This window comes from Thermobia domestica, chromosome 16, assembly GCF_964235325.1.
Source record: "Thermobia domestica chromosome 16, izTheDome1.hap1.1, whole genome shotgun sequence".
Classification (NCBI taxonomy): domain Eukaryota; kingdom Metazoa; phylum Arthropoda; class Insecta; order Zygentoma; family Lepismatidae; genus Thermobia; species Thermobia domestica.
In genome coordinates this window covers 36,544,953-36,559,962 of record NC_137469.1, presented here as the reverse complement: position 1 = coordinate 36,559,962, position 15,010 = coordinate 36,544,953, and the positions used below count along the sequence as shown (strand labels likewise).

General features: G+C 34.8%; 1 protein-coding gene across 1 annotated transcript in view; it reads right to left on the bottom strand.

Annotated features, from left to right (window-relative positions):
* Positions 1-14,200, bottom strand: part of LOC145673011 (ankyrin repeat domain-containing protein 49-like) — a 34,661-nt gene extending 20,461 nt beyond the window's left edge. Inside the window, exons 1-2 of the mRNA XM_081742314.1 lie at positions 14,047-14,200; positions 3,956-4,142 (exon numbers count right to left, since the gene is read on the bottom strand). Coding sequence (XP_081598440.1) covers positions 3,956-4,100 — 145 coding nt within the window. The 5' untranslated portion in view covers positions 4,101-4,142; positions 14,047-14,200. The remainder of the gene's footprint in view (positions 1-3,955; positions 4,143-14,046) is intronic.
* Between the last annotated feature and the right edge of the window lie 810 nt (positions 14,201-15,010).

Sequence of the window (15,010 nt, the reverse complement as noted above, 5' to 3'; positions counted from 1 at the left end):
AGCACATGTTTTACGAATTAAAGCTAACATGAAGAATGTAGTATTTGAGGGCAATTTTAAAGGCTATTTAAATTTATTTTAACTTTTGAGTTATCGACATTTTTTTTCTTCTCTAGATAATTTTAGTTTGTCATCCGTGTTTCATTTCTAAGAGCTTGGTACTCTAGCTTCTAGCACAAAAGTTAAACTTACGTTTCTCTATATATCCGTCAAAGCATACGTTTTTCAAAATGTCCGTCAAACCGTATTTCCACATTTCTGTTATACTGTAGTTATGCAATGATTTAGCAATGATTTTCCGGATACAACCTTGAATACCAATTTATACAAATAATCAGTAGCGGATTTAGAAAAGTACTTTGGAAGGGGCTTCTCTGATTGTTTCGTTTTCTAAAAAAAAGTCCTAATTTTATTTGGGAGGTGCTTGAAGTTTATGAGTACAGGCATAACTAATATTTCGTTTCGTTTATATGTTTAGCAATAATCTTCCGGATACAACCTTGAAGATCATTTTATACTGAGAATCAGTGGCGAATTTAGAAAAGTATTTTGGGAGGGGTTTTTCTTACTGTTTAGTTTTTCTAAACATTCGTAATTTTTATTTGACGGGAGCTTAAAGTTTATGAGTAAAGACATAACTAATAGATATTTCGTTCGTTTTAGACATTCCGCAACTTTGGGGAACAGACTTCAGTCCGAAAGACCGACCTCCCTAACTTTCGCAAAACCGTCACTGCTGGTAATTAGTAATAATAACGATTTAAAAACAATAAGAAAGGAAATCGGCCAACTCCTACACTCCTAGTCGGCCAGTACACGCACTATTTCTACATTCACAGATGGAATGAAGAAAAGCTTTGTCAGAATGGTCGAATGCTGGGTTGAATCCCGGACTTCCCGATAGAAGCGCAAAAGCTAACCACTCAGTCATGTTTGTTATGCAGTTGTATTTAGTTTAAATATATTTCGTAGTCTCTCTTTTTTTTTTTTTTTTTTTTTTTGGTAGGGGGGGGGGGAGAGTTCCGTAATGATATGTTGAATTCCTCTTGTTAAAAATTCAGAAAACTTGAGGATTGGGTAAACTTGAGGACTGGTGGTTATATAAAACTTAACTGTAGAATTTCAAGAATATACAGAACCAAAAGCTCTAGATGTGCAGCCTTTAAGTGTATCATATAAATCTAAGTATTTCTCTTATGTTTTATTTTAATTTTATTTTGTTTCAAAAAGAGTGTATGGAATATTTTGAAGTAAAAATACTACATACAATTTTGCTAGTTATTTGTATATTTTTTTAAAAGAAGTTTTTACTTTTAGGGTTGGCTCGTTTACACCAGCTGTTTTTTTTTTTTTTTTTTTTTTTTAATAACTGGTTTAAATCAAAAAAATAAAAAGAACAAAAATGCGAATCGTGTGAACTTCATGGTGACGTTTCCACATGTCAAACCATCTGCATTAGTCTTATTTCCTTTTCACCTTTTAATCAAGGTGTCCCATGTTCAATTCTCGGTCGAACCACAACCCTTCTTTCATGTGTAAACCAAGTAGCGGTTCGGATGTCATTTTAGGCGAAAGTCTTCTCCTTGATAACCTCGGTATTACGTAAGGATGTTAAGCCTAAACATACGAAACGAAACCAAATTATATATTTCTGCATGCCTGAATACCTGTTGTTTTATAAAGAAGCCAAGGTTGCTTAAATATATTGATAGGAATTGGCAAAATTTATCGATTGCCTACGTAGCTTCCAACACTAGCTTCGATTGGACTTTCAATGATATTTACATACTAAATTTGTAATTTAATACCTCAGTTTTAGCGTACTGATTATGATACGTTGACCTTTTAATTTTACATGGAAAGCAATAACAGGATTTTCCCGTTATTATTTTACATTTAAAATAATGACGGGATTTTCCCGATGGCTAAGGCGGGAGTTTCTCAATTTAAGAAATTTACTGACTGGACTTCTTTAAGCTTATGGGACCTCTTCTAGCATAACCCCGTTTTTGCATAATAACACCAAGGCGAAACAAACTTATTTCTGTCAATATGTAATATAAATACATAAAGTAAAATATCTAAATCAAAAAACCTGGTTTAAACCCCAAAAAACCTGGTTCAAACTCCCCGCCAAAAACGGGTTTTTGGTTCTTTCAGAAACAACCATGGTTCTTGCCAACTCTGCTTACTTTTGTATATAGGAGGTTAAAAAAAATTTTATTATATACATTGGTTAATCCTTTGGAATTCATAATGTAAAAATGTTGAAGTAAAATTGTTTGAAATATCTTTTCGAAATTCATGGTTTATTTTCGAGGTTTTATATTATTATCGGCATCAACCACTAATTAAATGACTTTTTGTGTTATAGAGAAGCGAAACAAAGTCAGCTTTATCAATTTAAAGCAGAATTTTGAAAAAAGACCAAAATTTCCCAAGCAAAAAAGCAAAGCAGAAAAAACCGTTTTTTTTTTTTTTTTTACAAAAAAAGCCGTTTTTTTTTTTTTCCAAGGCCTTGCATCTCTACTTATACTAGATTACTTCTCAGCCCTAGATATAATGTTTTATTAACCGAACTGTCTCGGTGCTCCCTGACACCTTGCTCAGCCGATATGAGAAACTCAAGTGTAACTCATCTCACTTTTAGAAGTATGCTCTGCACTATTTAAAGAAAATTCATTGCACTGAAACCCTCTTATTGTGAAAGTCTTATTGCTGTGAAAAATTTTTACAGAAGATTTTTGTGAAGCTGCTGTTGCCAAAGTCAGCTGAGGAAGATGTCAGGAAACACCGAAACAGTACACTTAATAGTGCATTGAACATTAGACGCACTAAGTTGAATAGTATGCTTAAAAAATACTATAAACATGGCTCAACTCATATTCTTAAATAATTATTGTCGTACAAACAACTGGAGTTGACTTTTGAATTATGACATCTTTGTTGAGTTAACAAGGGAAGTTCGGGAGAAAGCACTTGCCTGTAGAGAAACTAAGCATGCCATTTGAAAGACCACTTCATGCTCATTAGAACAAGCTAATAAAATTCCTGTACAGTTGAGTACTTTTCGAGAGATTCTACTTGGAAGTTTATATGAAAAAATGAGTATATGCGCATTTAAACGCGTTAAGTACAACGTTATTACTGTTAGTATGAATATTGACATACGAATTGAAATCGATCGGAGGTAACAGAAAAAACTGTTTTGCAATAACTAAAGAATTTGTTAGTTAAAATTAGTTATTATACCGTTCACAATAATGATAGATTAGAGATGAAAATTGATCACTGTTGTTCTTCTGTTCTATGAAGAAATGACACAGGCAAAATACTTATATGTGCAATTGCGTTGCATCCGTCAAGGGAACAGTTCGCATAACCAAAGCGAAAAGCCATTTGACAGGTGATTCAAACGGTATATAATTTGTTCGGTAACCTGCCTTGTGGAACGCAAACTGAAACAATCCAATGTATCGCGGTGATCGGAATTGATCCATTAGCATGGACACAAACTTTATTTGATTGTTTCGTTGGTACATCATAATGTCCGGATGAAGAAGTTTCATACAATGTACAAATCTGCCATAATCTTTGATTGGTCGGAATCCAAACACATCAAACTGTTCTACAAACCGTGAGCAGTTCTTTGATATATTCTCAATCATTACATTTTTGCCATCCGTCATCCAACTTGCAATGGATAATTTGTCTTTCAAACCATCAGGCTGCATAATGACAGTAGGTCGCGAGGAAGCGCAAGCGTGCATTTAACGTTGAATATCTCGAAAAGTTCTCAACCATACAGGAATTTTATTAGCTTGTAATTAGCATGGATTGGTCTTTCTAATGGCATGCTTAGTTTCTTTGCAGACGAGTGCTTTCTCCCGAACTTCCCTCGTAAGAAACAGAGAAACTTAAGAAGGTTTTATAAGAAAACTTGCCAATAACATACCATGTGGATTCTTCTCTTCTTCTATTCCTTCAGTATCATCATCCCATGCACTTACAGATCCCAGCGGAGGTGTTTGCGTATCGCGTATCTTTTCAATTTCCTTCAAGTCTTCCAAAACATCGTCTTCCTCCTCACTCGATGACATTATTACTTAATTTATTCTTCAGTTACCTTTACGCCTTAAATTCTATTGACAAAACAAAAAGAAAATTATTAAGACATTTTCATTGTATTATTTATTAGCTACTAAGAAATATTGTAATGCTATTTATACCATTGGACCAAAAGCTGTTGCAATATGGAAATGATTTTGATAGAGTACTGGTATTCTTAAACATAGTCCTTGAATGTCTTTAGGGTAATCTCAAGGGAACAGCCCGTTATATTGTACTGTAGTCAGGGTTGGCTGGTTTTTTCAAAAAAACAACTGGTTTAAACCAAAAAACGAAAACTGTTTGTAAAAGTGTAAGTGTTTGTAAAATCTTGATGAGCACACATTTATGGGTTATCACGTTTTACTCCCGTATATTATTCGTATTATATTCATACCTAAATTTCCCATTCAGTACTCAAAAGAGATTACACTCCAAAAGCAACTTTTTTATATAAGTTAATGAATTTTTTTGTGATTTTTTTATAGTTTGTTATTGTTATGTAATTGCAATAAAAATTCTAAATATTGTTTCGTTTTAACAATGTTTACTATTGATAAAATACCTCGAAATGCCGTACTTTTATGGGGATGGGGGCTCATACAAACCCCAGAGAGGCATTTATTGAAATCAGAAGTATCTTTGGTATCTATTTATGTATAAATGGGTCAGAGCCAAAGTGAACTCAAATAATTCGTACCTTTATTCACTTTTCTTACTGATATGTAAATTAAATCGTTGTATTTCGTTAACTTGGACTAATAAAAGTTGTAGTGAACTGACTTGGACAAAATTAGTTCTTCTGTACTCTGTAGTACTTTGAAATTGTCCATATGTAATTCTGTATAATGGTTCCATTTGTGCAATTGTTTATCTTTTCGTCCTTATGTTCTAATGACTCTTGACGATTATATTAACAAATATGTAAAGATCAGTCAACGTATTTTTATCACGAGTCCTTCGTGAGTGAGTCGGCAGAATGAACTGCCAACATTGACCAGTCGGTCAATCCGGCTCGAACCTCGAGCGTTTCAACTCAAGGAGTTTTACCTTCAATCAACCACCACGTTCGTTGGATTGGGCATAACATTATGTTAAGGGGCATACGCTATTAGCCGGTGAAGGACTCATACGACGGCTAGCCGCTCATTAGTGAAGTCCCGGGTTCGCAAACCCAGTGCGTATCAGTTGTAATCGGGCCCTCCAATACTTGAATCTTATTTAGTGTCTGTCTGCATTTATTTATTGGAAACCAGAGTTAACTTCTGTGGATTTGTACAGCAGCTACACAACTACTTCGTGGGATTACTCCAGTGTTACCCCACAGTGCTAATACCCCTTGTGCATTCGTGGTGTGAGAAAAGTATTTATAATGAAGCCTCAATCATAATCTTTCATATTTGTATATACATGATACAAAGGGCTATAATATAATGAAAAAGTGAAGTGTAATTTTATTAGTGAAAATAGTTATATGTTCAGTGATAAATGTTCTGATTATCTTTTCTCCTACATATTTCTTTTTGTTACTGTAAAACGTAACTAATTGATTTGACTCTCGAACAGTAACGTGTGTGGCGCACTTGAGAGCGCGTTAGATTGGCATTCAGGAGGTCGCCGTCGGTTCATGCCTCGCGGCCAACTGTCCTGACTGATGTTTTTCAGGGTTTCCCTAAGTCTTATTAGATAAATGCCCGGTTAGTGTTTTAATAAATAAGCATAGTGTATAACGATATTGTACATCTGATATCTGTGAATTACTTTCATTTCTAATTGTAGCTATTTTGGGCAACGGTGCTTAAAAGTGCACAATATGTTATGAAGAAGAAGAAAAATGTAGAATATAAGTTGAGATAGATTGATATTCATGTAATGGCAGTGGCTATAACTAGAGATAATTGTTTGTTTCGTGTTGCTATGACAACAAAAAGATTATTATTCATGGAGTTTTGAGAATAAAAGTTAGTTGTTCTATATATTTGACGAGCCTAATTTCCAAGGTATGCAATTGTTAGTTTTTGGAATTAAGTGTAAAAATTAAGGTACTGAATCGTGTTAACTTATCTAGTGATTCGAATTGTGGGCAATATATGTAACAAAAAAAAAAAAAAATCATAAATAACGTTACATATTTTTAGATGGTGTTTTTCCGCCCGGGAACCTTGAGATTTGTGTGAAGTAAAGTAAGCAATCTCATAAATAACCGTCAACACGGAGTACACTTTATTAAGAAGTAAAAGGAAAATTTATAGGAATATTAAAATGGATTTACCCAGAGTCGAAAGTAATAATGATTAAGTTGATGATGTTGAAACACCAGGATCGGATACATCAACGAATGTGGCTGACCTTATAAAAAAAAAAAAAGCTAGGTCAATCCTTGTCACAGCAAATAAATACTAAATGCGAGCAACTGACACAGCAAACACAACAGATGGATACTAGGTTTCATCAAATGGATAGCGAATTTGAACAAATTACCCAGCAAATGAATACTAAATTTGAACAACTGACACAGTAAACACAACAGATGGGTATCAAAAAATGGATAGCAAATTTGAACAAATTACGCAGCAAATGAACACTAAACTAGAATGATACGCAGCAAATGAACACTAAACTAGAACGAACAGACTGTAGGATGGAACAAATTTTGAACAGATTTACAATTGTACAAAGTTAGGTGGAAGTGGTTGAAACCCAAGTTAATGAGCATAGCAACCAAATTAAAGTAATACAGGAAGAAGTAAACATTATCAAGGAAAGGATCATTACCATAAATGATAATCCTGATGAGGTCACCAATAGCGACGATAGGCCGAATGAACCAAGATTAGCTTTGGAAGAAAGTGATATACCGGAAAGCTGTACTGAGAGGGATGATAGTGCTTCTAGCACCGGGAAAGAAGAAAAAAGACCGTATTCATCACATTGCCGGAAAACCAGATACGTAAAGTCTAGACATTTGAAACAGTCTCATAATCATCATCATTTCAGATTTAGTGAAATAAGATCTTTAACGAAATTTAGTGGAAGGTCAGAAGACATGCCTGTAAGAGTATTTTTGGAAAAGTTCGAAGAAGAATGAGATTTAATTCAGGTAGACAGATCCAAATTTCTTAAGATTTTACCACACGTTCTGCTACCACCGTGCTCTCATTCTCAAAGCGATTAGGGGGAGTTTACGCAATTATTTAGATTTTAAGAACGCACTGCTTTCCAATTTTGAGCATGATTTTACACATAGTATCAGTATTAAAAGTATCCTACAAAAGTATTATCAAATTATGTCTTACAAGAAGACAGTTATAGATATGCGACAACCATTTTGGACATAAGTGCACATATCAGTTTGGAATGTTGATGTGGAGAGGGCTCTCTCTTTTTACAATGACATACTTACCGACAAAAGAACAAATTTAACACCAGAAAAAATTGAAACAAAGCTTAAGTGTTATTTGCATAAGTAAACTGTGAACACTAAAGTTATTTTTTTCTATTAATGTTCTCTTTGTGTGTTTTTTTCTTTAAATGATACTTTTATTTCGTAAGGATGCTTAGTGTTATTTTTTAAAAACTTAAATATTGTTTGATCATGCATAAGCTCATACCATGGTGATTGATGAGTGGAAATTAAGGTGAAATAAAAGGTAACTAATTGTAATTGCCAAGGAAAATAGTGTTCTTACATTGAATTTTTATTCACGATTTTATCTCACTTTACGCGTATTTTTTATAACGAAATTGCGAATTTTTATTTACCACAAAATCGTGTCTCTACAATGCATTAATTTCAATCATCTAATTATGATAGTACAAAATTTTGAAAATCAATCAATGGTGCAAAGTAACACTAATCGAAACCAAACTAATAACAACCGAAGCCAAGCCAATCATATTCCAATCCGAAATATAAATGTGCATGAAGAATGTAGTCCTAATGTAAGAAGTAATGATAGATTCAATTATACCGGTAATAGAACAGAACCCAATTTCAGGAGAAATAGAAATAGTAATCGTACAACATTTAGAAATCAGTTAAACAGTACATCCAATTTTTCTCGAAATTCTCGATTTCGTAACAATTTCATAGGTGGCAGAAATTCTCAAAATAGAAACCAAATATCTGGAGGAATCCATAATATACAGAACGATACTCAAGATTTCAATACTCAATGTAACTTAACCGAATTATTTGGTAATGTAACTTAAGTTAATGTTGTGGCGTCCGAGAAAACATATTCAACTGATTTTTGTTTTCTTTCACTTTAAATATCGTAATGATTTCATTTGGCATTCGTACTTTGTTTGAATTCTATACTGATAATATAAATAATGTTCTTAATATAAATGAATACGAATATTGCCTATCAAAGTTATGCTAACTATGCCTTAATAAATAAAACATGTTATATTGTATTCTAACCCACATAAACTTTGCTAGTTCTTAATATAATAATTTCTTTATTTGCATTATTCCGTTATATTAATCAAGTCTTGTTTTGTTTCATTTTGAGTATTGTTATGATTTCTTTGTAATTCGCTTCATTTATGAATATTGTGTTTTCAAAATCTTTTATAATTATCTTAATTATGCCCAAATGGAAGAAATACGTTATGTAACATTTCAATATCCTTTAATTTAATTTGTCTATGAGCTCCGATGATATTGAATTAAAGAATCTATTTTAGGACCTAAACAATCAGCAAAAGGATAGTATTTTGAATAAGTGCTCTTCGTCGAAAATTTAATACAATTAAAATGGAATTGATTATTAAATGACTGTAAGATTATTGTTGACACAAAATGAAATTAATATATGTATGTATTATATTTTATATATGTGAGGGCTATTCGGAAAGTAAGGTAACCATGTATGTAAGATATGTAACGGTCCAGGATTCTTTCTTCAATTGTAATCAATTTAAGAAGTCCTCATCGGGGCCATATATACAACGATATTGTATATCTGACATCTGTGTATTACTTTCATTTCTAATTGTAGCTATTTTGGGCAACGGTGCTTAAAAGTGCACAATATGTTATGAAGAAGAAGAAAAATGTAGAATATAAGTTGAGATAGATTGATATTCATGTAATGGCAGTGGCTATAACTAGAGATAATTGTTTGTTTCGTGTTGCTATGACAACAAAAAGATTATTATTCATGGAGTTTTGAGAATAAAAGTTAGTTGTTCTATATATTTGACGAGCTTAATTTCCAAGGTATGCAATTGTTAGTTTTTGCAATTAAGTGTAAAAATTAAGGTACTGAATCGTGTTGACTTATCTAGTGATTCGAATTGTAGGCAATACATGTAACAAAAAAAAATCATAAATAACGTTACAAGTGGCATTTTATTTAATGTGTTTTTGTTACATGTATGAATAGTATTTGTGCGTGCAGAGGTCTGAGCGACCGTCTGAACGTCCGTGAGGATTTCCAGACGGGACATCCGAACCTCTCGGAGCTTAATGCTCACTCACTATTGAGACCGAAGGGCGATCCGGGAAAAGTTCTGTAACCCCTTTTTGGAAATGTTCTTTGGTGTCTTAACTAGGTAAGTTCAGTCTCCTGAAAATACCCATTGGTGGGACAGTAGGGGGGCAGATCCGGAAAGCGGTTACAATGCTATCTTTTCAATGGCTGACATCATTATTTTTTCGCTCATTTACAGTGAATGGAGGAAGAAAATTTTACATACTTGCACTTTCTTGCTATTGAGGAAAAGCATTAAGCGGTTGCTTTCTCATCGCCCGTGTTGTTTCACTTTTTGCTGGTCGGATTAGAAGTAATGTGCCCAGCAATGTATTATTCTCTGTAATGTTGCTGATTTCAGAAATCATAGAATGTTCGTGATATTTCTTTCTGCTCGTCACTGGTGAAACAAGTCACATCATCACTACAATGCATTGTTTTGTTCTGAGACAATGAAAGGTCGTCTGAAGCAGTCCATGAGTTAAACAAATCTTCGTAAGCTGATTCAGAAATTTGTCACGAAGAAATTGTCTCACACCTGTGGGTATCACACGTACAAAATACCATGTCTTAGCACATTTTCACTGACAAACCGATAGTAAAATTATACCTCCTTTTACCTACAACGTAGTTCTGATAAATGATCTACGTTATGCGATCCGTTGTTAGACTATATTACGATATCTAGATCTCAATACTTCAATGAAGGAAAGATACTAAGTCAATAGCAATAAAAGAAGGGCGATAGTCTTAAAACAGTTCTTTCGCGCAATACGTAATTAAAAGAGGCATCACTTGAAACGCGCCAGCATCCAGAACATAATTTGGTCTTTGTCCTGTTATCGCTACGTAAATTTTGAACTCTGTTTGATGACAATTTAAAAAAGGACAATACATTTTATATTACGCAGGGGTTTTATTGTATTTAGAAGTGAAAGGTATGAATTTTCACCCTTATGAGATACAGTTTTCAATTTCACAGATAGGCGTTACTTTATTTACGACTGTTTGCTTCCTTAAATATGTCCGTTTGTTGTTATGTATCTTTATTTTTTTTAAATAACTCTCACATTAATAAGAATAAGCTATGACGATGTGTTTACTCTATGTTTACTTCAAACATATAATTTTGAGTCACGCCCTTTCGTGATCTTCATGACGAAATGCAGTAAAAACGACAGTGTGAAAAACACGAAAACAAATGTGCATGGTGGCCCCAAAAACATAAATGCTAACTAACTGAGTCAGAGCAGGAGAGCAGCTGAGGGATCACGCGGGCGCGTATCTGTAGGAAGCAGGTGTATCAATAATGATGCGTATCGCATAAACAAGGATAGTGCAAAAAAAAAAATTATATATATATATATATATATATATATATACTAGCAGCGTTCACCCCGCTTCGCTGCGGTCACCCCGGAACGCAATAAACTTTGTTACTTAGATAATTTTTACTTTTTCGCTTTCAAGTGATATGATAAAAACCATAGAAGATTGCAGTAAATCTTAACATTATATCGCCTGTCATTTATGTTAACCCGCCCCGCTTCGCTGCGGTCATCCCGGTGCTGGCATATTGTAAAAGTGTCTGTAAAAATAAGCAAATCAATTAAAAAATTTTAAACAGAAGATTCAAGCTATTTTCCGCTGTATATCGCCTGTCATTTATGTTAACCCGCCGAGTGACACGGTCATGCGGGTTGCATATAAATACGTTTATTTTTACCTATGATGAACTAATAACAAAGGATTTGTACGTTATGGACACTTGAATGGTCAATTATCTCAAGACACTGGTAATTAAAAATTAAAGTGATATGATAAAAACCATCTAGGGTCCAAATCCTAATAACCCCCCAAAAATGAAAGAAATTGGTTCAGCCGTATTAGCGTGATGAGCGGACAAAGGATTTTGTACGTTCTCTTTTATATATATAGATAGATAGATATCGCAAAATAAATAAATAAATGACCTTTGACTAGCGACGGGAGGGACAGCTTTCTCACCTTCTTTATTGCGATATTCTAGTCAGATTCGGTCTTTTCATGGTTCCATACGTTAAATTAGGTTAGTTGAGTTGAGTTGATTTTAGTTTAGCGTCCCTTTCAGCAGCGAGGCTATATGAGACGTGGACCTACTGATTAACGTGGAATCCGAACCACATGAGCTCCCGCCGGGAATTAAATTAGGTTAGGTTAGGCTAGTTTTGGTCCCCCATCTATCTCTAAACTATTACCAAATAAATAAATAAAATAAAGATTTGCGTTGCGTCTGTCACAATTTCGCGACACTTTTATGTGATCATCACTTTGCTCAATGCTTTAAGTTCATTATGGCTTCGATACGGACTACTACGTGGGACAGAGAATGTCACAGAATTTGCATCACGTGTTTCTACCTTATTATACGTCTTAATGGTAAGATCCTTGTATATTTTCTTTATTTATACATTGGTATTGTGAAATTAAACTTTTATTCTGCAAGTTTTATAAATCTATGCATTGCTACAGTAGAATAGCACCGTTTACGCGCATACTTATCCTCGCTAACGCGCCTGCTGCTAATGGACACTTCCTCTGAGTCTTACCTAGGCCTGAAGAGAAATACATGGAAATCTTGCTTCTAGTAAAAAGGTAAGTTCTCACAAGCTCTGCTGCGCCAAACCTATGTACTAAGTAAGTGAACGAAACCTAACCTAACTATTTATGTCATTGTGGTCATGATAAAAAGGTCGTGGGGGTTAACTGAATAAATGCCGAAGTAACCACCAAAAACAGATTGGTGTGTCTTATTATTCCATAATAATAGTTTTTGTATCATACCAGTCTGTCGGCGTATTACCTAGTATGGACGCAATTATCTGGACATTCGCCAAGATGATAACATTCTAGAAAGTGGCTTCTCAAATGTAGTATGCGAGCCACTGCTTACGAGTTACGACTAACTTACGGTGGTACTCCGATGAAAAAGATTCAGAATCCCGGGCAAATTTTATGCTACACGCTTTAGCTGCGCATTGATAAGTGGGACCGCAATAAAAGGGTAAAGTAGAGTAGGGTAGGATTAGGGAAGATTGGGCCCAATTTGTTAAAATTAATCGAGTGCAATTTCTCGTGTCTGGGTAAAGATACCAGCTGGAGTGCCTATTGTATAGTTCATCCAAAACACTGGGATAACTGTTGTATCGCCGGACCAATTTTAGAAAATTTACCAGATCAAAATGGAGAGTTTACTTTGGTTTGAGATAGAGTGAGTGAAAGTCAGGAGAAGGTAATAGTTGAAATTAAGAAAATACTTGTTCGTTTTTTGATGTTGTAAGCGGCACTATATGTAGAGGTGGAAGAGGCTCGGCGGAGAGATACACTTGTTATGATTTATGGGAAAGGCAGTGTGGAAATGGTGCGTAAATAACAAGATTGTTACATATAGTGTGAGTTTTATCGAGTTACACAAAAACAGAGTCTCAGTTGTTGAAACTGTGATAGAAATAGTCTTCTAAACAGGGGAACAGTCTGTTGTAAGTTTACAAACGAATTGAAACTACCGAAGCGAAGAATATCTAACCAAACCTAATTTAGTACACTTTGGTACATTTTTGGATATCCTTTAATACTTTCCCCGCGCTAGTTCGCACTTTGTGCAGATCATTCATAGGAACCGAGACAATAAATAGCAATACGAGCAATTACACACTCTATTAATTTTAAAATCGGTCCAAATTTCCCTAACCGTAAGCTAACGCAACCCAACCGTACATTTTCCTACCTGCGTCATGTTAACATTATAACAAAATCACATGTTCGGCATCAAGTGTACTCTAACCCGAAAAACTGCAACACATAAGCCATGTATTTTGACATATAAAGCGTTTTTCCACTATCCTCGTTTATGGGCATACCCATCGCCGCAGGCGCGCCTGGTTTCAACACGCACCCCCTTGCTTCCGCTCGGTCCCCACTGCCCTGACTCTGTTAGATAGCATTCGTGCTTTTCAGTTGCCACCTAGAGCAAGTTGGTTCGTGTTCTGTACACTTGTTATGTTATACATTCACACTGTTTTTTGATCAATAATCACTACCAAGTGTGCCATGGTCACAACCTAGTATTTTAGGGAACTAAATAAAATTAATTTTCTTTTCGATTTTCGTATGGTCCGGCGATACAGCAGTAATGCCAAAACATGTAGTCTAGAATGTAATATGGTGTTATCTGAATCAAGAAAAGGGATGTAAAAGCATTTTATGAAATGGCCCCCACGTTCTTTATCGGTATTAAAAACTCTAAAAATCGTACACTGAGAAATGTCACAGTACAAATTGTGCCATTTTATACAATTATTCATAATTTCTTGGGATATAGTATACATGAAGCTGCATCAGTTCCCGAAGAAGAAGGACGCTCATGTTTCAAGAAATCTATATAACAGAGTAATTACCAAAATAAGGTCAATTTCCTTACCAGACGATCACTGCATCTGTACGCGGGACGCTTTCGAATTGTTTCTACTTTGTTTCAAGTGACATGTTGACATGACGTTACCAACAAATGTCTAGTAGATATGCACAGAAAACCTCATTCCATATCGGATGGGTCAACTCAACGCAAAATTTACACCGTAACCGTAGTTTGGATTATCAATATCACAAACGTATTCGTTCGGATATTCGATATTCGATACGTAGTGCTCGAGATATTCTGTATGCCAGGTCCAGGGCCGGCCTTAACAGGTGCGGGGCCCAATTGGAAACATTTTGCAGAGTCCCAAGTTCCATATATATATATATATGCTGGTCTAGTGGTTATATCCGTTTCTAGGGGTGTTCCGGATTCCGGAATACTTCGGAATGAAAATCTTAATTCCGGAATCGGAATTAAAAATGTAGTTATTCCGGAATTCCGAAATATCGGAATTCCGTAATTTCGGAATCTCGGAATTCCGTAATTTCGGAATCTCGGAATTTCGTAATTTCGGAATTCCGTAATTTCAGAATCTCGGAATTCCGTAATTTCGAAATCTCTAAATTCCGGAATTTCGGAATTCCGAAAGTTCACCTCGAAATATCGGAATTCAGGAATCTCGGAATTCCGGAACTTCAGTCAGAAATTTCGGAATGTCTGAAACTCGGAATTCCGGAATCTCGGAACTTCAGTTAAAAATTTCGGAATTTCGAAAACCCGAAACTCCGGAATCTCGAAACTTCAGCTAGAAATTTCCGAATTCCAGAATATGAGGACTTCGGTTCAGCACTTCTGAATCTTTGAAATTGGAAATTCCCAATAACGGTACGTCGATCCAGCATATCGGAATTTCGGAATGCTGAAATGTCAGAATCTGAAATCTTCAAGTAACATGATTATGAGATAGACATCAACACTCAGACAATGTAATGATGAAACTTACTCCCTTTTACTCATTGTTAGT